Raw genomic sequence first — 22,546 nt, 5'->3', positions numbered from 1 at the left:
AATGCCCAAAGTTAATAGCAGTAATGACACAAGTAGATACCAGGTATGTCCTACCAGATCACCTTGCAAAGGACAGAACCCCACTCCAGGGTTACTCCTGCTTCTCCAATGCACAATCTACATGTAATCATCAGGAATCATCAAGCAAATGGCAATTGAATGCTATCCTGCAAATAATCAACCCGCATTCTTTTAAAATGTCAAGGTTATTCAGACAGAGGAAGTGTTTCCCATTGAAGGGCACCAAAAAGACAGAACAAATAGCACTTTGGGCCAATGCAGATTTCTAGGCACACCTGCAGGAACATCTGTCTGAAAATACATACTTACCTATCTAAATATTAAGTCTAAGAGAAGGGAAGGATCTTGTCTGATATCCAACAATGTGTTAGTTCACAGGCGATGCTATTTTTCAAATCTATCTTTCATACATTCAATCAGAGTTTCCAATGGAACATTCCACAATGTATAGCCTTGCCAGAACTATGCTGGGACATTTCCTTTGTCAAAACAAGAAACAGATAAGAAACCTTGCTGGGAGGGCATATTCCCTGACAGAGAAGTGATAGTTTACCTAGGGTTTTCTTGGTGTGTTTCATCCTGTATCACAGTGTCTAAGGTTTCTGTTAAGAGCCTTCTGAGCATCAGTAGATGTGCAGTATGGAAGCATCAGTTAGGTGTGAAGTATGAAGTATTAGATGGCTCAGCTCCTGCAATCACTATGGCTGCTTCTGCCCCATCTCCACAGATCTCACACCATTGTCCAGTGTGAACTGCTACACGAAACTCCCTGGGCCATTCTTAATGTGTTCGTAAAACCCTTCTTCATTCTCCTTTCGCCTGGTGCTTTGGTTTCCTACTCCTATTTCCTGCCTTTGGCTTTGCCTTCCTGATATATACATCATTGGGTGGACTAAGTTAGTTATAGCGTTGCTGACAGTTTTACATTCTTTTCCGTCAACATGTCTGTGATGTCCTTAGAATATTTTGCTCTCAGCACCTGATCAGCCAGGCTGGGTACATCATTATGCTGGCCTTCCCCCCTTTTTTTATTGACTGACATCAAGAGCTTTACGGGCTACTATAAGGCATTTTTATCTCGAGTCTTATGGCTTTTAAAATTAGTAACCACTCTCCAGGATCCCTTCAGAATATGACTTATAAGTTCTACAGAGTCAGGTAACCATATTCAAAGCTATGGTTTTAATATTTCATAGCTCAAAAAGTAGCACTTAGGTTCTTCATATTTCTTGTCATTCATACTGACCATTCTCAGAAACTGTATTTCAAATTAAAAACTAATCTTCATGTAGTTCATATGTATAATGTACCCTAGCTGACCAAAGTGTCCTGTCATGGTATCCTTGGAGCAAGAACTTATATTTCTAGGCTGCTTTGCCTGGAAAACACATTTACGTTGATCTGAATTGAAGAATTCCCATTTTTCTTCCTGAGAACTCAAACCAGACTTCTAGTCTATGGGTCAGCCCAGGGTTCTCTTTTTCCCTGCCCTGATGTATTCCACTGATAGACAACTACTTCCTTTACTGCATTCTGAATCTGCATAGAGTATAAATTCTTTACCCTGAAAATCTCTTCTATCCTGTTGGCATTGAGAAATTGACTTTGGACTCAGCTAGAGCTGTTTTTTTCCCCATATTTTTATTCAGTGTTGTCTCTGTTTAATATTTATCGACTTACAGCAAGTGTTAACCATCACTAAGTGTTACAAAGTACAGCCTAATTTCTCATCAATAGGTAGGGATTCCTAGGAATCCTGCTGTCTAGATGCCTCAACCTCTCTGGTTTTGGCAAAGGGTTTTAAAGAAGTTCCTTTTATAACATTTCTGAAAGGTCATCAGCAGTCTTTGAGCACGGAGCTGGCTTTTGTGTCTAACTACCATACAAAAGTTATGTTTAGTAACACTAGGGAAGCAAGGGAAGAAATAGCTAGCACAAAAGAAAGCAGATATGACATGCATGTTATCACTGAAACAAAGACCTAGCAGGGGATGAATAAGTTCTAGGAAGCAGGGGAAGCCAGATCCCTCAAAATCCTAAAAGACTTAGCTTTTTCTTTGGAAGAAATGGAAACTGTGATTGAGGGATTTCACCAAAGGAGAGACATGGTCTTATTTTAAGATGTAATGGGATTTTTTTTCTGACTTCTCTGTTGAAAAAAAAAAAAGACCACAGGAATAGAGAACAAGTTAGACACAAGAAGGCAAGTTAGGAGGCTCGATCATCAATGGAGATGGTAGTGGCTTGAAGCAACTTGTAGCCATAGGGTTGATGGACTTTGAAGATGACACAGCGAGATATTGTGACTTCTCAGATGCGAGGAAAGTAGTAAGACAAGACACAGAGGTGAGTCTAAGACTTTGAATCTGAACAACTAGAAGATCAGAGGGCTTTGTTTTGTTCTTAGAGCTGCAGTGGAGCCTGTCACATCATGAATAAAATCCAAAATGAATTATTTCTACATCACTATATAATTTCTGTATGTGACTTCCCTTTCACTGATTTGAAAGCTCTCTGAAGTTCTATTTCTTATGTCTCCTTTAGTATCTTAGTACAGTCCCTGCTACCTTGGTTATTTAATAAATGTCTGCCAGTTATTTTTAAAGACTATAGATTTGGAATCAGGCTCACATTTTGACAAACTATATGACTATAAAGAATCCGAAATCCCAAGGCAATATCAAAAGATCTAATTTTCCATTCCAGTAGAAAAGACGTTACACTTGCTTTGTTTTCTTGCTAATGACTTTATCTGTTTGTGCAGTGCAGTGTTGAATACCAAGCAGCTACTTATTTTTTTTCTAGCAATCCAAGACATAACTTTTCCTTGTTATAACTTTAAATTTCTTGTTCATGGAAATTTGTCCACTTGCAAGATGTTAACACTCAATTAAATGAAACTAATCGGAACCACAGCTAGTTTTTTTTCATTGATAATGTATAAAATATACAACAACCACTAAGCAAGATTTTAGTTGGTTTTATTTGAGAGGCAGAGGAGCAAATATTTGATACTAAGTCTGTGAATATTGTTGGGAATCTAAAAGGAAGACAGGGTAAGGATCACAAATTTAAATTAAACATTCATTAAATTCTCAGCATGCTCTCTGCTGTTAGGCCATTTGTAGACAATCTTGGCAAAAAACCTCGTGGTCTTTCCATTTCCTTAAGAATGAGGCAATGCCCTTCTTTCTGGTGGAAGCATAGAATTCCATTGTGTATTCTTGAGCCATTCATCTACTGAGGGGCATCTGGGTTGGTTCCATATCTTAGCTATGGTAAATAATGCTGAGGTAAACATAGTTGTGCTGGTAGCTTTAGTATGGCCTTGTTTGTGATGATTTGGGTAAATGCCGAGGAGTGGGATTACTGGGTCATAGGGGAGCTCTATGTGGAGTCTTTTGAGGAACCTCCATACTGCTTTCCAAAGTGGCTGAACAAGTTTAAACTCTCACCAACAGGGCAGTAAGGTTCCCTTTTGGCTACACCCCTGACAGCATCTGTTGTTATTAGATTTCTTGATTCTAGCCATTCTAACTTGGGTGAGATGGGATCTCAGTGTTGTTTTAATTTGCATTTCTTTTATGGCCAGAGATGTTGTGCATTTCTTCATGTATCTATTGACCATTCTTATTTCTTCTTCAAAGAAATCTCTCTTTAAATCTTTAGCTTCCTTAATTATATGAAGTGAAGCAAGCCAGGCCCAAAGAAAAGTAGGTTGCATGGTTTTCCTCATTTGTAATAACTAGAATATATCTATGATATTCTTAACAGGGGACCTCAATAGCCCAATTGCTAAGTGGATAGGACCATATATAATGAAGCATATCAACATGAATTCCAAGAATTGGAAATAAGAGGTTCTTACTATGTCCTATTTGCAGTTATTTCCTTTTTCCTCTCTCTGTTTTAGTTTTCTGTACCCTTTGTCTTGAATATAAGTTTATCAGATCCCTGGAAGGGAAAGGGAATCACTTAAGTAACAGGACAAAGGATGAACTAATGTAACAATGATACTCATTTGACATTATGTTGAAAATGAGCTATATAACTTGGAGGGGGGAAGGGAGGGGTAAGTGGGAGAAAATGAGGGAGGGGGTAACACTGTTCAAAAAGAAATATAAATATACCCATTACCTTACGTATATAACTGTAATCCCTCTGTTCATCACCTTTACAATAAAATAAAATAAGAAGACGTCCCGGGGACTATTGATCAAAGCATCTCCAATTGGAGACTGAGTCTACAGGAAGACCTCTAAGCTAGTATTCAGAAGTAAACTCGTTTCCTGTTGATAATACTGTTGATCCAATTGCCTGATAGCCTTGCTAACATTAATGATTGTGAACACATCTGCTGGTCACAACTGAAAGCTGGGTACTAGACAATATTGAAAGTACCAGAGAATCATTAGCAAATGCTGAGGGTAAAGTTCTCTAATACACATAATGTTTAACGGTTAGTTCAAACATAGATTATGATTTTGATAACCAGTATTTTTAGGAAGAGTGTTAATTGAGCTTGATCTCTACTGGTACACACTTGAAAAGTTACTCCAAATTATTTTATTTAGTTATGAACATTACTAGACTGGTCAAGGTTGAATGTAATACTTTGAAACAGCTTTTATTCTCAGCCTGTTATTCTTTTATGTTTGTACTTAAAGAAAAAAAATACTTCTTCATTTTGAGGCATTATCTTCCCAGTCAGGTCTCAACACTGAAGAATAACCACAGAGGACTTGACAGTCAGTCATGATGGCAATGCTGATACTCCCTAATTTATTTAACAGATAACTTTAGTTTCCATTAGAAAATACTAGTATTCACTTACCTTGGAAAAGTTGATAAATAATATTGGACTGTGCTCTTGATAGTTCTTACTAGAAAATAATAAAATGACTTCATTATGAGCCATTTGTTTGATAATACTTCATGAAAGTTAGCCTTGGAGCCACAGGTGCCATCCACATGTAAAATAACCAGAACTTGCCTCATGGTCTCTCTGAGATTCTTCTCCATTTGGACTAATAAAGAACTGAAAATGTTTGAAGGAGGAGGAAAAATTGGGCCTTTCCTTAACTAAAGCATGAAGTTAATGAATGATTGCTTCACTGAAAAAGGCTTCGTATTGATTTAGTATTGTCTGCATGGGATATTGATATGAATGAGATATTGATCTCTGAGGAAGCTTCCGAAACAGGTGTACCAGCAGGGAGGCTACTGGACAAATACTAGGAGTGAATAAAGGTTCTGAGACATGATAAAGACCTCTATTCCTATTTGAATGTCACAGCTACTGAGCTTTCCTAATTCTGTTAAACAATGCTTACATGGAAGGTGTGATGTGGTAAGAAGACCTTGATGAAGAAATCAGGCACTTGTTTAGACACAGGTGCAGGAATATAGTATATCTTAAGCATTCTGGTATCTTATTCTGATCCTCCTTACATCTCAATTTAAATCCATACTTTCCTGGAGGAATGTATTATTTCTTTTACTCTTGTCTCTTTAGGGGACAGACATTCAAACATTGTTTTGCCAGCTTAAGGGAATTACAGGCCCAAAGGCGGTTAAAATTGACATAGAAGAAGAGTGGCAACAATAAGTCAGGCTGCAGTGCATAGAAAAGAAGAAAGCATCACTACCAATCCTTCAAATGTTTGGCCAAGAGCTACACACTAGAAAGCAGGGGATACTGATTAACCTTTTACTCCTGAGAAAGTTCCTCAGGCATATAGAATATGCTGGGAGGCATACAGTATTTAATAGCTGCTCAGCATCTCACAAAAATTAGTTATTGTAGGAATATCACTGATAGATTATGGCTGTCAGGAAGCCCGGGGAATAGAACTTAAACATATATCACTTTTTTATTTTTTTTTGCATTTTTGTCAGCCTTTGTTGGAATTCTTACTGAGCAGTTAAGTAAGCAAAAGATAAGCGAAAGCCATAGGAACAAGAGACATAAGGAACTTGTCAAGTTAAATACCCTGCCGAGATGCTCCCTGCTCATTCAGCAACTTCAATTGCTTAGCACTGGGCCCAATCCTGTGGGAGATGCAGAAGCAATATAAGGAACTGGCCACTGCCTTCAAGAATACATGCATTCATTAAGCAGCAGAGCCTACAAGTGCCATGATGCAAGTGCCTAACGAAGAGCTAGACAAAGACCACACAACAGGGACCCACTGTTGTCTAAATTTGTCCAGAAGGTCCGTGGGAGGGGCCTGCGCTGGGCTTTTGAGCCTAGGGGGGAGGTGGTTTGGAGCCCATGACCAGAAGCATTCCAAACTTGAGCACAAGTTCAGGGTTAGAATTTTAGCTGAGGGCCTCAAGGGGAATAGGAAACTGGTCTAGGAAATTCTGGCAGAGTTGGTAGAGAGACAGGAGAAATCACATTAATAAGTTGTCAACAAATTCAGGTCAAGAGTTTACATTTTTGTAATTCAGTACATGAAATGATAGCATCTGTATGTAGGCTGCATAGCCAGGAGGGAGTATTTAGAATAGAAAGGAAGGTGAAATACCACCAGTTGGGGAGCTGTTGTCTGAAATTAGAAATGATGTAAGGAACCTGGATTGAGAGGGTGGGGCTGCAAATTAGTGAAGAATTAACTTTATATTACATGAAGACGTTCGGCATAGAGAAGGAATGAATGTGAAGAGTCTGGCAATATACAGTAAACATTGTATGTGGTTCAAAAGTATTCAAAGTTTGGGGATATGGCTCAGTGGTAGAGCACTTGCTTAGCATCCTGGCATGTGCAAGGCATTGAGTTCACTCCTTAGCACCATCGAAAGATAGGAGGGTTGTGCACTGGTGGCTCACACCTGTAATCCTAACTATTCAGAGTCAGAGATAAGAGAATTACAGTTTGAAGCCAGCCTGGGTAGGAAAGTCTGTGGGACTCTTACCTCCAATAAACTCAAAAGAGCCAGAAGTAGGGCTGTGGCTCGAGTGGTAGAGTGATAGCCTTGAGCAAAAGAAGCTCAGGGACAGTGCCCAGGCCCAGAATTCAAGCACCAAAACTGACCACCCTTCCCCCCCCCCCCCCGGCAAAATTTTTGTTTAAAAAAACCAGCCAGATGCCTGGGGCTCATGCCTATAATCCTAGCTACTCAGGAGGCTGAAATCAGAAGATCACAGTTCAAAGGCCACCTATGCAGGAAAGTCCTTGAGACTCTTCTAATTAATCACCAAAAAAAAAAAAAAAAAAAAAAAAAAGCCAGAAGTGGAGCTTTAGCTCAAGCAGTAAAGTGCTAGCCTTGAGTTAAAAACAAAACAAAACAAAACAAAACTCAGAGACAGCACCTGGGTTCTGAGCTCAAGCCAGAGGACCAGCACCAAAATAAATTCAAGAACAAAAATTGAGAGTTTGAGCTAGGCAGAAAGACTGTTAGGATCCATCATGACCATGCCAGGGGACCACATGGAGGCAGGCAGGCATGCACAGGAGAAAGATTATTATAACAAAGACAATAAGGTTGGCTCAAGAAAAGTTAAATTGTAGATACTATACATCATAGACGAGTCATAAAAACACTGAAGTTACCAGGGGAGGAGGAAGGCATACTCAAGAGTCTCTTCTACTAATCTGGAAACAGAATTAGATTAGGAAAGCTGGCAGGAGGGCCGAAGCCCACCATGAAGACTAGCTGATGTTTAGTTGAAATTACACTTTTGATCAGATTTGAGAAGATTTAAATCCTAGCTACTTGACATAACGGTAAATAATTATCAGGCACTCTAGGTTTGACATAGGAATAGCACTCAGTGTGTTACTGAAACATAGATTTGAGCCCTTTGACGACACTTTATCTACATTATTTAGGAATCTTAGATATTTTAAGATTATAAGCAGGTTATCTATCTAATTTATCTACCTATTGTTGAGGTTATTTAAGTAGTACTTAATTGTGTTTTCATTGATTTCTCATTTCTTCCTTGTAGAGATAACTTATCTTTTGTTATATTTTAGACTCTTGGCTTACATTATTTTGGAGAAATACAATATTTTATTTTATTTGAATATGAATAAAATAGTCCTTGTGAAAGAACCAAAGATAGTCACTTACCAAACGGTATAAGCAGAGATTACTGTTAGAATAAGGGGTGGAATGAGGGCTTATTTAAGTTCTCATCCAGGTAGGATGTGAATCTTAACACCAGATTTTCTGCCATTAAGGAATTGGGTGAATCCTGTTAAACTTTTTTTTTTTTTTTTTTGGCTGGTCCTGGGCCTGAACTCTGGGCCTGGGCGCTGTCCCTCAGGTAAGAGCTCTACCACTTGAGCCACAGTGCCACTTCCAGCTTTTTCTGCTTATGTGGTGCTGAGAAATTGAACCCAGGGCCTTCTGCATGCAAGGCAAGCGCTCTAACACTGAGCCACCTTCCCAACCTCTATCCTGTTAATTTTATTACAAGTAGGATCCTCTCTTCTCAGCAGTGGGTATATCATGACCTCTAGAAAGAAATGTATGTATGAATTCTACTGCAGAGGAGTAAATGAGTTGGGCATATTAGAAAATTTGTTGGAATGACCTGTACCAATTCATTTTTGAGGCTTTTAAAAAAAATTGCAGAATGTGCAAATGGAATAAAAATGGTCATCATCAACAAGGGCATATTTTAGGGTAGATGCAAGAAAGACACATGAGTCCCTTCATTAAAAGCATTTGCCAGGGGTGTTTCTGTGGGTGTACTGAGCTCCAAGGTCCACAATCCCAAATACAACTGAACTCACAAACCTCTTACCGGTCTGCTTGGTGGGAGTCTGGTAATCACCTAAGTAGATCACCAATATTTTTAGGAAGCCCTAGAACTTCTTTGTGACAAGAGTTCTAGTACTTGGGTAAGTTCTGTGGCCCTCAAAGACAAGCAGTTCCTCATAAAGAGGCAGACTGTGGGAAGAGTATATAAACTCATTCCCAGTTTACTTAGCCCATTTTGATATCATCTTTGGTTGTTAAAAAAAACTTTTTAGATTAGGTCTAGATACAAGTGACAGACTCCCCAAACAATACTGGTTTAAGTAGGATAGATGGTCAGTGTCTCTTTCTTATAAAAATACAGTGGTAATCAGCCCAGGCTGGTGGGAAGGGCAGGTGATCTCTGTCCACAAAAGTTAGTAACTCAGGTTTGTTCAAACTTATGCTCTATCAGACTCAAAGGGGAGACTCTCCTTCTCATTGACCAGGATGGTAGCTTTCCCACAGCAGAAAGCAAAATAGAATACTTTAAGAAGGTGGGTGGTATGTGCCTGCTCTTCTTCTGGAAGATCACAGAAACTACTAAATTTTACTTTTGCTTTGATATGTTTGCTTCTTTCTCACTGGCCAGAACTTAGCTAAATAGCCCTACCAAACTGCAAGGGACTCTGGGAACCATAGTCTTTCTGCTCTCTGAACATAGTTGAACTGCATGATGTATTACAGGAAAGAAGGGGAGAATAAATATGGAGAAGACAAGTAATAACCTATACCTTCCTTTTCCATTCTTATGGCACCATGGTATCAGCAGGTACCCTGAGGAAGTACTTGAGGCAGCCAGCCATAGTTAGATTCCAGAATGGACCTTGAAGTCACCTTGCTTGGGTTTAAGTACAGGTTTTTCTCAGATGCACGGGAGAAGTAGTAGTCATACCTTCCTCTTATAGTTGTAATAATTAAATGAAATAGTGAATTTTTTGGACATGGAATCTTAACACTTCAGAATCATTTGATAAATGTTATTAGCTCTTATTATTTAAAAGATAAAGCAAAATGTTTTGAGTATTCAAGTACATCTAATTTGGAAAACATATTCACTTTCTTTTCAGGTATGATAAGGTTACAGAGTGGTTCTTATTTTTATTACACTTTCCCCCTTCACAACATTGGCTGAGATGTGCATGACTGGCTGGGTGTGAGGGAGTGATTTGTAACAAATTATCAAGGAGATTTCTTTGAATTTTCCATGTATTTTGCATATTTCACTGACACTACTTCAAAATCTCTTACATATGCTTTTTTTTATGTGAAGCATATATTTTACAATGAGAATTGACCCTTCTCAGGAGAAGCATGGTGAATAGTGGAATGGCTGCATGGATAAGCCCAAAGCTTTGAGTGTAAGCCCAGTACTGGAAAACAAACAAATCAAAATTCCTACTATCATAGCAAAGTAGGAATTGAGCATCACATCAAGAAGGCAATTCTTGGATCAGTCAAGTTTGGATGGAATGTAGACGGGGTTTGCTATTTGCCCATGCCAGGATAAGTCTGAATTACAGACATAAAGTCAAGCAAAACATAAAAGTGTTGGAGCTGAAAGCATGACTCGAGTGATACAGAAAGTAAAAGTGTGATTGGTGCTGGTGGTTCATGCCTATTTTCTTACCTACTCAGAAGGCTGAGATTTGAGAATTAAGATTTGCATCTCCTGGGAAGACAAATCTGAGAGACACTTAATATCCAATTAACCACCAAAAAACAAGACGTGGGATGTGATTCAAGTGGTAGAGCACTGCTATGAGTGAAAAAAAAACCAAGCAAGCAGGCTCTGAGCTCAAGTCTCAATACCAGCACAACAAAATAAAATTAACAAATATGGAACCGTGCTTTATTTAGAAATGATGATACAGAAGCAGTGAGTAAAAACATAGCTTTGATAACTGAGATCTAACAATTTTCTTATGATTGCAGACAACAAAATATTTGTATTTTTTATTAATTCCTAAATGCTCTTTTGCTTCTCTCTTTTTCTTTCTTTTCTCTAAGCCCCCTCTCTGTTCTGTGGCTTTTCTTTTGTAACTCCTCCAGAGTACAGCTTTGTTCCCCCTTCTTCTACTCCTTTCTGGTCAGGTACTGCTTTACTGCTTTTATATGTCTCTCCAACCTGCTTCTGTTTGCAAATGAAATATTTCCACTCCTGTATATGGCTTCTCATATAGATACATCTCCTCATAGACAATCCCTAGAGCTCCATTACTACCATGCACCTTACGCTTCTCTGTTGCAAAGTCATTGTGTGTCATGACATTTCACTTCTCTGGCTTTTTCAGTGTGTGTTCATTCCATATATTTCAACATGACATTTTATAATGTGTCTGTCATAGAGGTTGAAGGGGGATGGAGGCTAGAAGTTATAAGAGAGAAAAAGTACTCTGAACAAAAAAAAAATCAATTGTTCCTTGAGGACTAGAAATTTTAGTTAAGAAAAGGTAATATTTTTGTGCTTCTGTGAAGAAAATGAAAAGAACCCAAGTCATAGAATTATCTCCAAAAAGAAGAGTAGAACTCAGTAGATATTATTTAAAAGCAAGACAGGTGCCCATCAATTCTACTATTCTTCAGTTTATGCCCAGACATTTTGGTCTTGATTTGCTAGAGAATTAGATGCTACTGATATGACTTAGAGAGGACAGTGTTATGGCTAGGGAAAGTATATTGTGTTGCAGGGTTTAAAAAGATGAATCTGTAGATCCCAGTAGAATCATAGAATTTTGAAATGCAAGACTCTAGAAGTCAGCTAGTACAGCCTTTCGTTTTATGGATGAGAACAGTGTGGCATAGAGGGGTCAGGGGCCTGTGCAAGGTCACCCAGTTAAGCTGGTGATTGGTTGTTTTCTTTTTTCTTTTTCCATCATGGGTATTTTTATGTGCACCGACTCTTAAGAGCGGTGCCTGAGCAATGGGACAGTTTTCAGTAAGGAAACCATTAAAAGTGGTATGTGTCCTAAGCAGTAAAATAAAATGACCTATTTCTGCTCCCTTTACAGTTCTGTAACCGACAGCCTTGCCATTCGTTTATCTTATGATCGACACTTGGAGACTAAAAAAACTATCTGTCATTACAAAACTATGAATGATAGGCCAGAGATCCCTGTTGCCAGGTGGGCGGCCTCTCCTGGGATGGCTGGGATCATAACCATGGCCACCTGGGCATTGGGAACTGTGAAAAAATACAGATGGATGGGATTTCCCATTTGTCTCTTTCTTACAACTAAATTCCTCTTACCATTTAAGATTTATAAAGTCTCACCAATCCCAGATGAGTGATTCTCAGAATCACTGAACATATAATTGAAAATACTTTATAACCCCAAAGAGCAACAGGTGTAGAAGTTAATATAAAACGTGTTATAAAGCACTAGAGACTACCAAACAGGAACTGCCTGAAAGTAGTTTTCCTCTCAGAGTAGGGCATACTCCTCTCCTGACATGAAAAATATTCAGACATGCCAACAAAAAAAAACTCTGCACACAAGAGGTGAATACCCTGACATTATGTTGTTGATTAGATGTATCATTACATTTTCTGTAAGGCGGTGTTTCTTCGGAAGGAAGAAGATAGGAGTGGTGTTTGTATGTTCTTTCTGTAAACCCTGCTTCACTCTTCTTCATTAATGAAATTATATATAAATTATAGCTGAGTTTAACCCTTTATAATTAAGGCAAAAGAGCTTGGATAGGGAGGAGAAGTGGCTGTAAAAAAAGTGAGATCTGTAAGGAAAGGAATTAACTTGAGAGACCAATCCAAGTAGACAATGACTTCTGTATAATGAATGCTTAATTACATAAAAATGGAGGAACTTGTTCTGCCATATAATAATGCAAAATACCTTTGCTCATATATCTTTACTATGTCTTAAATAAATTAAAATACAATTATCCATCCAAAAGTTAACTTTTCTCCCCATCACTCTATATGCCTCCATCATACGTCCAGTAAAAAGAAAGCAAGTCCAATGAAATATAAAATAATATTTATCTAAATGAACTGTAGAAAATGGAAACAAGAGATTTTTTTTCCTTTCTTAAAAAAAAGTGATAAGATCAAGCTGATAAACTTTCATCAGAGGAAAAAGTTCAGTTGTTTTTATTATTAGGGGAAGCAGTTATTCAATGAATATGTAATACTTGACCTTAGAGGTTCTAATAAGGAATAGATTACTTATGCTGGATGGTTAATTTTGCTAAAATTAGTACAGATTTTATCTTTCACATTGTAGCTTAGATACTCCCTAGGGTCTTTTATTATTATTTTACTGAAAAAAAAACATTTCATCTTAGAAGTTTTTATGAAGAATATGAAAACAGAATAGTGGATCTTTAAACTTTATGAAACAAATTTTCCTGCCTCTGATTGGATTGAATCAGCAATTGTACTGTTTTCAAGCTCCTCTTCCATTGTCATGGGTGTGTAGTGAAGTCACGGCTGTGTGTTTGAGAGCATCAGTAACATTCATCTGATTAGCTTCTTCTGGCTGGTCACCAACAGCATGTCAACTCTGACTCTGTGGCATTTTTTGTGTTTTGTGTTTTGTTTTTTTTCCCCCTCACAGTGCTAAGCCCCAAAGTGTTGGGCATTGCCGTCGCTCGGTATGACTTCTGTGCGAGAGATATGAGAGAACTGTCCTTGTTGAAAGGAGATGTGGTGAAGATTTACACAAAGATGAGTGCCAATGGCTGGTGGCGAGGGGAAGTCAATGGCAGGGTAAGGTTTCTCTCCGATGGGCTTGTGTGTGTGAATGAAAGGAGCCTGGATGGTCTTAGGCAGTCATCACATAAGGTAGCCTGCACCCGACCAGGCCCCTAGCCTCCAGAGATGGGGTGGGGGAGTGGAGTGGGGATTTGTGCCTTGCTGGTAATGGGCACTCACTGATAATGTATTGAGCACAGTTGATCCAAGTGTAAACCCACCTTAGCAAACGTAATGGCTTCCTATCTAGAGAAGGAGCATTTCGGTTCTTTTCAGAACCTAAGCATTAGAGCATACACTCTGTTTAGTGCCAGATATCTAGAAGAACTGCTGATCTCAAGAGGAAGGGCCAGAGTACCTCTGTTTTTACATCCTATTCTACAGCAGAAATAGGAATGATCATGTAGCTGAGCCCCACATTACATTTAATTTACATACTTATTTGTGTGCCAGAAGCAGATTACTGTTTAAGCGTATTTTATTCCTCCCTTTCTATCACTCACTGTATTAGGCTCCTAAGAACAGTTAAGCCAGTCTTAACTGTAAAACATCAGCCTTATTGAGGTGCTATGAAAACTAAATGCTCTGTGTGCAGAATCTTTGGAAGTGGCAGGTACAAAATCACATTGCTATATTGGTTGTTTTTCTTTTGCAGGTGGGTTGGTTTCCATCCACATATGTAGAAGAGGATGAATAAGTTCCAATCCAGCATGGCACCCTGCACCAAATATCTCAGAGAAGGGATAAACAGAAGCCTGCATAGCATTATGAATTAACTGAAGTGTGTGTGTTTTTTTAAAGCTGCATTTCTGGCTTTTCAACATCCTCCCTCCCTTTTTCCCTCTCTTAAGTCTTAATGCTGGGCTTTCTAAAGATGCTGGTACTGACAGATTAATGGCTTGCCTAGAGCTGTGCAAGAAACAGCCTGCTAGTCTGTCATTGTCATAGACCAGGGCAGAGCCAAAAGTTTTTCTTCCCAAAGGAGCCCTGCAGAACACATTGGTTCAGCTTTCTCTTTATTTCATTGAGTCAGACAACATAAATGTCTGTCATTAGTAAATGTCAGATGCATATTTACTTTCATTCTTACACGACTTTCCCCAAAACTTTTGATGGTACCAAGAAGGAGAAGGTTGATTTTGCCTTTTTCAGCGTGAAGAAAAATCACGGAGTTCTGCTGTTTGGAAAAGATCCACCCTGACTGGAAAGATCCAGTATGTCTTGTCTTAAATTGTTCAACAGGTGACTCATTGCCCAGTAAATACTTTTCCCCACAGATGTTACTCATGATAAAATATGAGAAGCAAATGTTCAGGTTTGCACATAAGTGATCTATTCCAAAAGGGTTTTAATTATTCCTTTGATGTCCCAATTACATTTGCAACCTCTTTATTAAAAAAAGGGGGGTAGGGGGCAGGGAGGAGGGACAAAACACATGACGGTGTCTCCACATTAAATCTTCAAAACTTTCATGATTTTATAGGGTCCTATTGGAAATGTCATGCTAGACTTGATGAAATAATTTTTGGCTGGATTTCTTACCGTGGTTGTCGAGAGCCTGAGTAAGGTGGTATTGTTTACAGAAACTGATCAAGGGCTATACTAGAGTAAATCTTTTTTTTTGTGGGGGGAGGGGTCCAGTCGTGGGGCCTGAACTCTGGGCCTGGGTGCTGTCCCTCAGCTCTTTAGCTCAAGGCTAGCGCTCTACCACTTGAGCCACAGCGCCACTTCCGGCTTTTTTCTTTTTGCTTATGTGGTGCTGAGGAATCGAACCCAGGGCTTCAGAGACATGCAAGGCAAGCGCTCTACCACTGAGCCACCTTCCCAGCCCCTAGAGTAAATCTTTTTTATAACAGCAATATCAATTAACACATGGCTACTAGAGAGACCCCAGAACATATTGACTGATTCCCACATTTTCCTCTGAGTGTCTAGAGTAGCACAAGCAGCTTTGCTGAGGATTTTGGAAGGAAAGCATATTTGGGCTTTTTATGTATTTCAGGGCCAGAAGGAAGATCACTAGATTTTTAAATTAAAAAAAAATTTTTTTTGCTTCCAGGTCTTCTCAGTCTTCTCTTCTGAAATCTGTCCTGGGTGTATCTTAACTGGTGGGTCTGATGAGTTTCACAGTGCATTTCTTTTTCCAACCCTTCCCTTTATGACATGAGGAGTCTCTATATATATTCTTCCTGGAATGCACTGAGTTCCCAGTTAAGGCAGTCAAGTTCAGACACTACTTTATCCTCCTAGCTGATGCAGTATTTCCTCTATTGCAGAAGTCATGTTCCTGACAAAATTCTGAGTGTTTCTTTCTGAGAATAGCAGACATTCAAAACACTCACCTCCTAGAGCCAAACTAAGAGCATTCAGTTGTGAAATGTCTCGATCATCTCTGAAATGAGGGAGCTGTGGTCTGCCCTCTCCCCAGCCCACTTGGGGTGCCTACCCTGGGTGTTCTGTGGACACCCCTCTCAATTAGAAACCCTCATGGGCTAGGCCTTCTCCTCTAGGATAGATTCAAGACCTTTACCTCAGAATTATGTAAACTGTGATTGTGTTTTAGAAACAATTATTCTTTGCTAAAACTAGACTTTTTGTATATGTGTAAATGATCATGAACATGTATTTTATAAAGTGTCCTGTACAGTAAACTTGCCCCTGCCAACGTATATATTTTTGGAAAGGATTCTTTCTCCTCAAGTCTTACCTGTGACTCTGTCTCGAGAATGTTTCCTCTGTTCTTGTCAGCCAAAAGGTTGCTATGGAGAAAGCACAGCATCCCACAAATTAAGACACTCCTGTGTAGAGTATTGTAGCATGTATTGTTTATTCTGGTCAGTGGACTCCCCGCCTTCCTTATAAATGGTGTGTGGTCTTCCTGTTGCATTTCATTGGTTGAGGGGGTTCATAGCAGAGGATATTAGAAGAACTCCTTCTCATGATATTACCAATCACATCTTTGGTCTACGTTTCATACTTTTTATTGGAGACTTCAAATGCCGTAGAGTTGTGTAGATTTCTAATACCAAAGACAGAAGTAAATGGTTTCCATGTACTATGTTTTGCCTGTATGCAGCCTTCATGTAATAAGCGAATTAGAAACGTATCTTATTTTGTAATATATTGTAAATATGTCAATACAATAAATAGTTACTTCTTACCTGTAATTGATTTTGTGAAGGTTGAAGATTCTTTCCACTAAACCATCTCATAACTCACATACTCCTAACATCATAATTACAAGCCCTGATTTTGGTCAAGTGTAGGTCAGGATTACTGCCTAATTTATGACTCATCAGCCAAAAGAAAACCTCAGTAGTGAACTGCAGCATCTCCTGACAGGCCTGTGATGTTCCCACCACCATTTTCAGAGCCTCTGGTGTACTTACAATGACTCTGGAGGGCAGAACTTCACATTGTCTCCTTTCTCAGATGAGGAAAGTGAGGGCTATCAAACCCTGCAACTTTCCAGAGACCACACAGATGTCTGGTAAGTGCCAGAGTCAGTTTCCAACTTGGGAAGGTTGGCTCCACAGCCCATATAACCACTACACTATCCTGTCCCACACTTTCTAGGACAAGAAGTTAGATATGTGGTCAGCTTTAAGCTCACATAGCCAAGAGGAAACTAGTACCAGTAGTTTAACCAATTGAAGATTTAACAGGGAATTCTGAATTCTGTTATTCCTGATGCCTAAGCAGATACTGTTTAGAGCAGTAGGGATCAGAGATCGAATTCCTTTACCCTCTTTTGACTTACCCTTTGCACTGGAAGTCAGGTTGGGAGGCAAACTCCTTCTGCTGACAGAGTAGGGTGTCAGGTTCTCAGTCATGGATGTGCATTTGTTTTCTAAGGACCAAGAGAAATGGGTTCCATAGTAGTAATCTCTATTCAGTGTCACCTTCTCAAGGTATGCAGGAAAGGAGCTCTTCTCCACACTTGCAGTGTATCCTATAGCTCCTGTTCTTTTTACTGGAGGAGCTGATTCTACAGGCGTCTTTATAACTTCACTTTGACATAAGGACATTTCTATATAACTCTTAGATTTGAATTCATCATCATCATCATCATCATCATCATCTTCCTGACCACTGCCAGTTGTGCCTGGGAAGTGCTCAGCTCACATGCTCATATTACATGGGAATACAGTCCTGGTGACACTCATATATTTGGTCTTGTGTCAAGTAATTGGTATGTGTCAGTGGTTAGTGCTTTGATAGCCTCTTTTGTTCTTGGACAGTTGGGAAGAAGGGGAGAAGGCATGGGCCAGAAGTCAGACTGACTGCTTGGAATCAGTTACCCATCCCTGCCAGCCAGACCTCAGCTAAGCAATATCATCACTGTACCTAATTCCTAGCATGGTGAAGACTCATGGGACATCAATACATGTAAAGTGGAATTGGGTCTCATTACTGTTATTAGATTGACTTGCTAAATATTTGTATAGTCACCATCATTCTATTAACCTCGAAAGCATAATTCAGGCCCATATATTAGGTTAAGGTGGAAAATCCTTAAAATTCTAAGTTAGCCTGTATAGGAATGGAATTAGACTACTTGATATCACAAAAGCAAGGAGAATTTTAGCATCAGTTAGGCCTGATCTCAAGCCCTAGGTTTGCCATTGAGCATCAATTTTCTGAGCATCAATTCATTTTCTGTACAAAAATTAATAAAGAATGAAATGATTGTATAACTATGAGAGTTTGAAAGGGCAGTTGTGAAGAATAACATGAACATGACACAGTAGTCAGTCAAGAAATGTTGGTGTATGGGGTTAGAAGTGTGGCTCAAGTGATAGAGTACCTGCCTACTCAGTACATAAGGCCCTGAGTCCAAACCTCACTACTGAAAATGAGTGCATGAATGAGTAGATGATTGAAGGAAGAATATTGGTCTTCTCTTTCTGAACTGTAAAATAGGTATATATGCTTGCTGCCTTTATTCGGAATATAATTGAGAGTTAATGCCTTGTTTCTTATGATTTAATTTTCAATATTTAAATTATAGGCAGAATGAAAGATATTCAGGAAGATTACTATGCAAACCCACAAAGAATCTCAGAACTTGAATTTAACAGCTCCATATGATTTCAAACAAGGAAAATAGAATTTTTCTCCCAGCTCAAAAGCATTTAGACTTAGTTCATTAGTCTCTTCATTTTTGCACCGAAACTAGTTTTCTGGGATTGGCTGGATTCTGATGAGAAATGTTATGAACCTGTCCGGTCTAGCAGACTTTGGAAAGCACTTAATTGTGAGTAATGAATAAATCTCAGAATGGAGGTCAGAAAGGAATTCTCTCTCTCATTAGGTAACATTGATTAGAACAGATAGCAGAAAACAGTGGACAGAAAAACAAACTTCTTTTGAATCACTGTGGACTCTGGCTCTGACAGAATTGCTAGGCACTGTGTCACTGCCAATAATGACTTAGGCTCAAGGCCAGAGGATTAGGGGCCTCATTGCTAAGATTCGGGTTGCCCCTCATGCCCTTCCTTTCATGAGGAAGGTGAACCCCAGAATGGCTGTGATCTGGCTTGCCCACGATCATACAGATTCAAAAAAAAATCCACTGGTAAAGTAAAGGCTTGTCCTGACTATAGGTCAAACAATTGCTTCCTGATTTCCTCTATGATTTTTTCCCTCTGACTTTCTAGCATTTTCTATAATTCCTACAGGTTTTCCTTCTTCCCCCTCCCCCCAAAATAAGGAAAAGAGATGTTCAGAGATTCCCAGACCAGGTAGAAATGTGACATGTCACAATCTCTCCCTCTGTTGCTGTCAGTTTGTATCAATAAGATTTGAGATATGTCAGTTGATTTAATAATGACTCAGTAGTCTGATCAAGAGTATTTGTGGATTTTCTAGTAATCAGACCAACCCTGTCCCCAAAAGGGAAGGCTGGTTTTCATTTGTTTTTTTTTTTTTTTATTCTCAGTGATGACTACCGAGTTGTCTCCTTTTCTCACCGTGCCGGTTCTTTGCCCTCATCTGTTCCACACACTCCACCAGGCATTTGTTATACAATATCCCATTTAGTTCTTGTAATCCTTCTGAGAGTCCATGAAAGACTGCCATCATCACACCTTTCACTCAAAAAGTCTCTACTCCTAGTCCAGTAACTCTTTTGTTTTGTACCTAGGCTGGTTTTGTTTTCTAATAAAGCTATTTGACCTGTTTTATTCCTCTGCTGGGTCTGACTTCTTGTCAAAGATAAAGCAAACTCATGGTTAAAGTTCAGCCTTAGAGCCAGTTTATCTGGCTCTATTACTTAGCTTGCTAGCTGTCATTGGCAAAGTTGCTTTCTCTGCTTATTTCTGTTTCCCCAAGGTTAAAGTGAAGTGATGCTTGTAGCTACTGCAGAAGAAGTAAATGATGTAACATGTGTAAAATGTCAAAGTAGGACCTGGTAGAGAGTAGACAGTCAATAAAGCAAAACAAAACCTGTTTTTTATAAATGGTTTTTTGGCCACCATTTAAAATATCTGCAGAAAACTAAATGGTGTGTGTGTGTGTGTGTGTGTGTGTGTGTGTGTGTGTGTGTGTGTGTGTGTGTGTGTGTTGGTACTAGAACTTAAACTTAAGGCCTGGGCACTATCATTTAGCTTATTTACTCAAGTCTGGTGCTTTTACCAGTTGAGCCACAGCTCTACTTCTGGATTTTTGCTGATTAATTGGAGACAGACTTATCTCCTGAGTAGCCAGGATTATAGATGTTCAGCTTTGAAGTTTAGTTCTTTGTGGAAAACAACAACAAAAGAAATCCTCAAGGTTTATTGATCAATTCATCTTGGTCAATGTTGCTCCTTTCATCATTCTCCCCATCTCTCCCAATACCACCCATCCCCACAGTTTTTTTAAGTTAACACAGGTATAGGAGGAATAAAAACACTCCCTTTCATTTTACACTAGCCTTTGGAAGATTCATTCTTGAATTAACAGGTCATATTATTGAATTAACAGGTCATATTAGTAAGGCTTTAAAACTTGGGCACAAGTGGAACAAATCACTCTACCAGAGCATAGGGTATCAGCAACCTAATGCTATGTCACAAATTGCTCCAAAAAATTCACAGCTGAGAACAACAAACACTTGTTATTGCATGGTTTCCAGGGATCAGGAATGAAAGAGTAGGTTACTTGGATATTTTCATCTTGGTGTGTCCTATGAGGCTTTAGCCAAGGTGTCAGCCAAAGCTAATTACCTCAAAACTCAGCTGGCATTGAGGAAGATCTATTCCCAACCCCCCCACCCCCACCCATGTTAATCACATGGCTACTTCAACATGGCAGCTCCTTCCAAGATAAACATCCACAAGTGAATGAACAGGAACACTCAAGATGAATGCTCATCTTCTTGTAATATTCTTAGAAATGGCAGGCAATCACCTCTATTCTTCTGTGTTCTTAAGTATTGAGTTGCTAAGTCCAACCCTCTCTAGGGGAAGGGATCACACAAGGACAAACATCAGTAGCAGAGGGCTTCTTGGGAGCTGTTCTCATGGCTGCCTGTCACAGATTGGTAAATCCCAAGGTCACTGAAGGCAAGTAGGAAGCTTTACAGAAAGACATTGATTACTTGGGAGAAATGTAGCTGATTGTAGAGTTCAGTTCATGTACCGGGGTTTGAACTCAAGGCCCTTGTGCTTGCTCAGTTTGCTTGCTCAGCTAGTGCTATACCACCTGAGCCATGACTCCAGCACAGCTTTTGGAGTTTTACCTCCTGAGTAAGCTTACAAGCACCAGCCACCTGTGTCCATCTTTAAAAGTTTAGTTCTTTGTTTAAAAAAATCCCCTTTGATGCCTTAAATCCATATTTACTGAGGTCAGCTCAATACCAGCTCCTAAATGGAGCATAAGAATGAATCATACACAGGAGTCTCACTGAGACTTTTCTCATTTAAAAAATACCCTTGTTGAGGCTCACAGTGTTGGGTGAGACAGAAGGAAGTAGCTGTGGAAAATTTCCTAAGTAGCCATGAAGTCATTCATTCATTCATTCATGAACTCAACTAATAAGTTTTGAGTTTCATCCAAGCACTCCGCAGTTCTAGGCTTCAAGGATACCACAACAAACCTAATGGGATTCTTCTATGGATGGAACTACTGATTGCAGATGACAATAAGCAGCAGGTAGATGAATCATGTTAGATAGTGATAAGTGTGGTTGAGAGTGGAAGAAAAGGGGAAGTGAAGAGAGTGCTATTTCACATGAGTGATCAAAGAAGCTTAATGAGGAAATGGGTGGGGGTGTTTTTTGGTTGATTTCTGAGGCACAGTCTAGCTATGTGTAGTGCAGTTTGGCCTTGATTTCACAATCCTCCTGCCTCAACCTCTCAAGTGATTTTTGAGCAGAAAACCAATTGAAATGAGAAAGGAAAAAATCTGTGAATATCTAAATACTTCATGTTTGGAGGGCATGAGGGCCCTAGGACAGTTGGAGAGGGCATTGAGGAAGAGACCATGACAGAGAGTGACCTTGGGCCATCACTAGAGGTTTTAAGCAGGTGAGTGATGGGATGTCAATTACATCTCAGGAAGTTCACCCTGGATCCTGTGCACAGAGATGGAGCTGGAGCTATGAAATCAACACTGCTAGCCTTCCAGCAGTAGCTCCTGTATTACCAAGGCTGTCATAACAAAGACTACAGAAACCTATTGCCCCTTATAGTTCTGAAGTCCAAGGTCTAGGTGCCATCAGAGCCATACGCCCTCTGGCACTAGAGAGGCATCTGTTTCTAGAATCATTTTGAGCTGCTGTGGTTTCTTGGCTTATGATAGTATAGATCTAATTTTCACCCAGCATTTTGTGTGTGTGTGTGTGTGTGTTCAAGTTACCCTTTTTTTTTTACAGATACTTATTTTTCACAAATAGAGTCCCACCCTTCTCTAACAGGTGCTCATCTTAACTCATTGTTAGAAATCAGGGCATGTGTTGAGATACCAGGCCTTAGGAGTTCCACATATGAATTGGGGAGGTTTGCACATTTCAATCCCCAGCTGTTTCCTTCTTTATATTCTTAGATTATTAGAGAAAGTCCCCACAAAATACAAATG

General features: G+C 39.3%; 1 protein-coding gene across 2 annotated transcripts in view; it reads left to right on the top strand.

Moving 5' to 3' along the window:
- Vav3 (vav guanine nucleotide exchange factor 3) overlaps positions 1–16,653 on the top strand; it is a 356,190-nt gene extending 339,537 nt beyond the window's left edge. The window contains exons 26-28 of one of the 2 annotated variants that reach the window (XM_070007868.1): positions 10,783–10,866; positions 13,350–13,501; positions 14,142–16,653. In XM_070007868.1, coding sequence (XP_069863969.1) covers positions 10,783–10,866; positions 13,350–13,501; positions 14,142–14,183 — 278 coding nt within the window. In that variant the 3' untranslated portion in view covers positions 14,184–16,653. The remainder of the gene's footprint in view (positions 1–10,782; positions 10,867–13,349; positions 13,502–14,141) is intronic. The other variant, XM_070007867.1, reaches the window with a different exon arrangement.
- The last annotated feature ends 5,893 nt before the right edge of the window (positions 16,654–22,546 follow it).

The sequence above is a fragment of the Dipodomys merriami genome, unplaced genomic scaffold (assembly GCF_024711535.1).
Source record: "Dipodomys merriami isolate MVZ:Mamm:240054 unplaced genomic scaffold, mDipMer1.0.p SCAF_7, whole genome shotgun sequence".
Classification (NCBI taxonomy): Eukaryota; Metazoa; Chordata; class Mammalia; order Rodentia; family Heteromyidae; genus Dipodomys; species Dipodomys merriami.
Note: the sequence above shows the minus strand (reverse complement) of the source record. Positions and strands in the feature narration are given on the sequence as shown.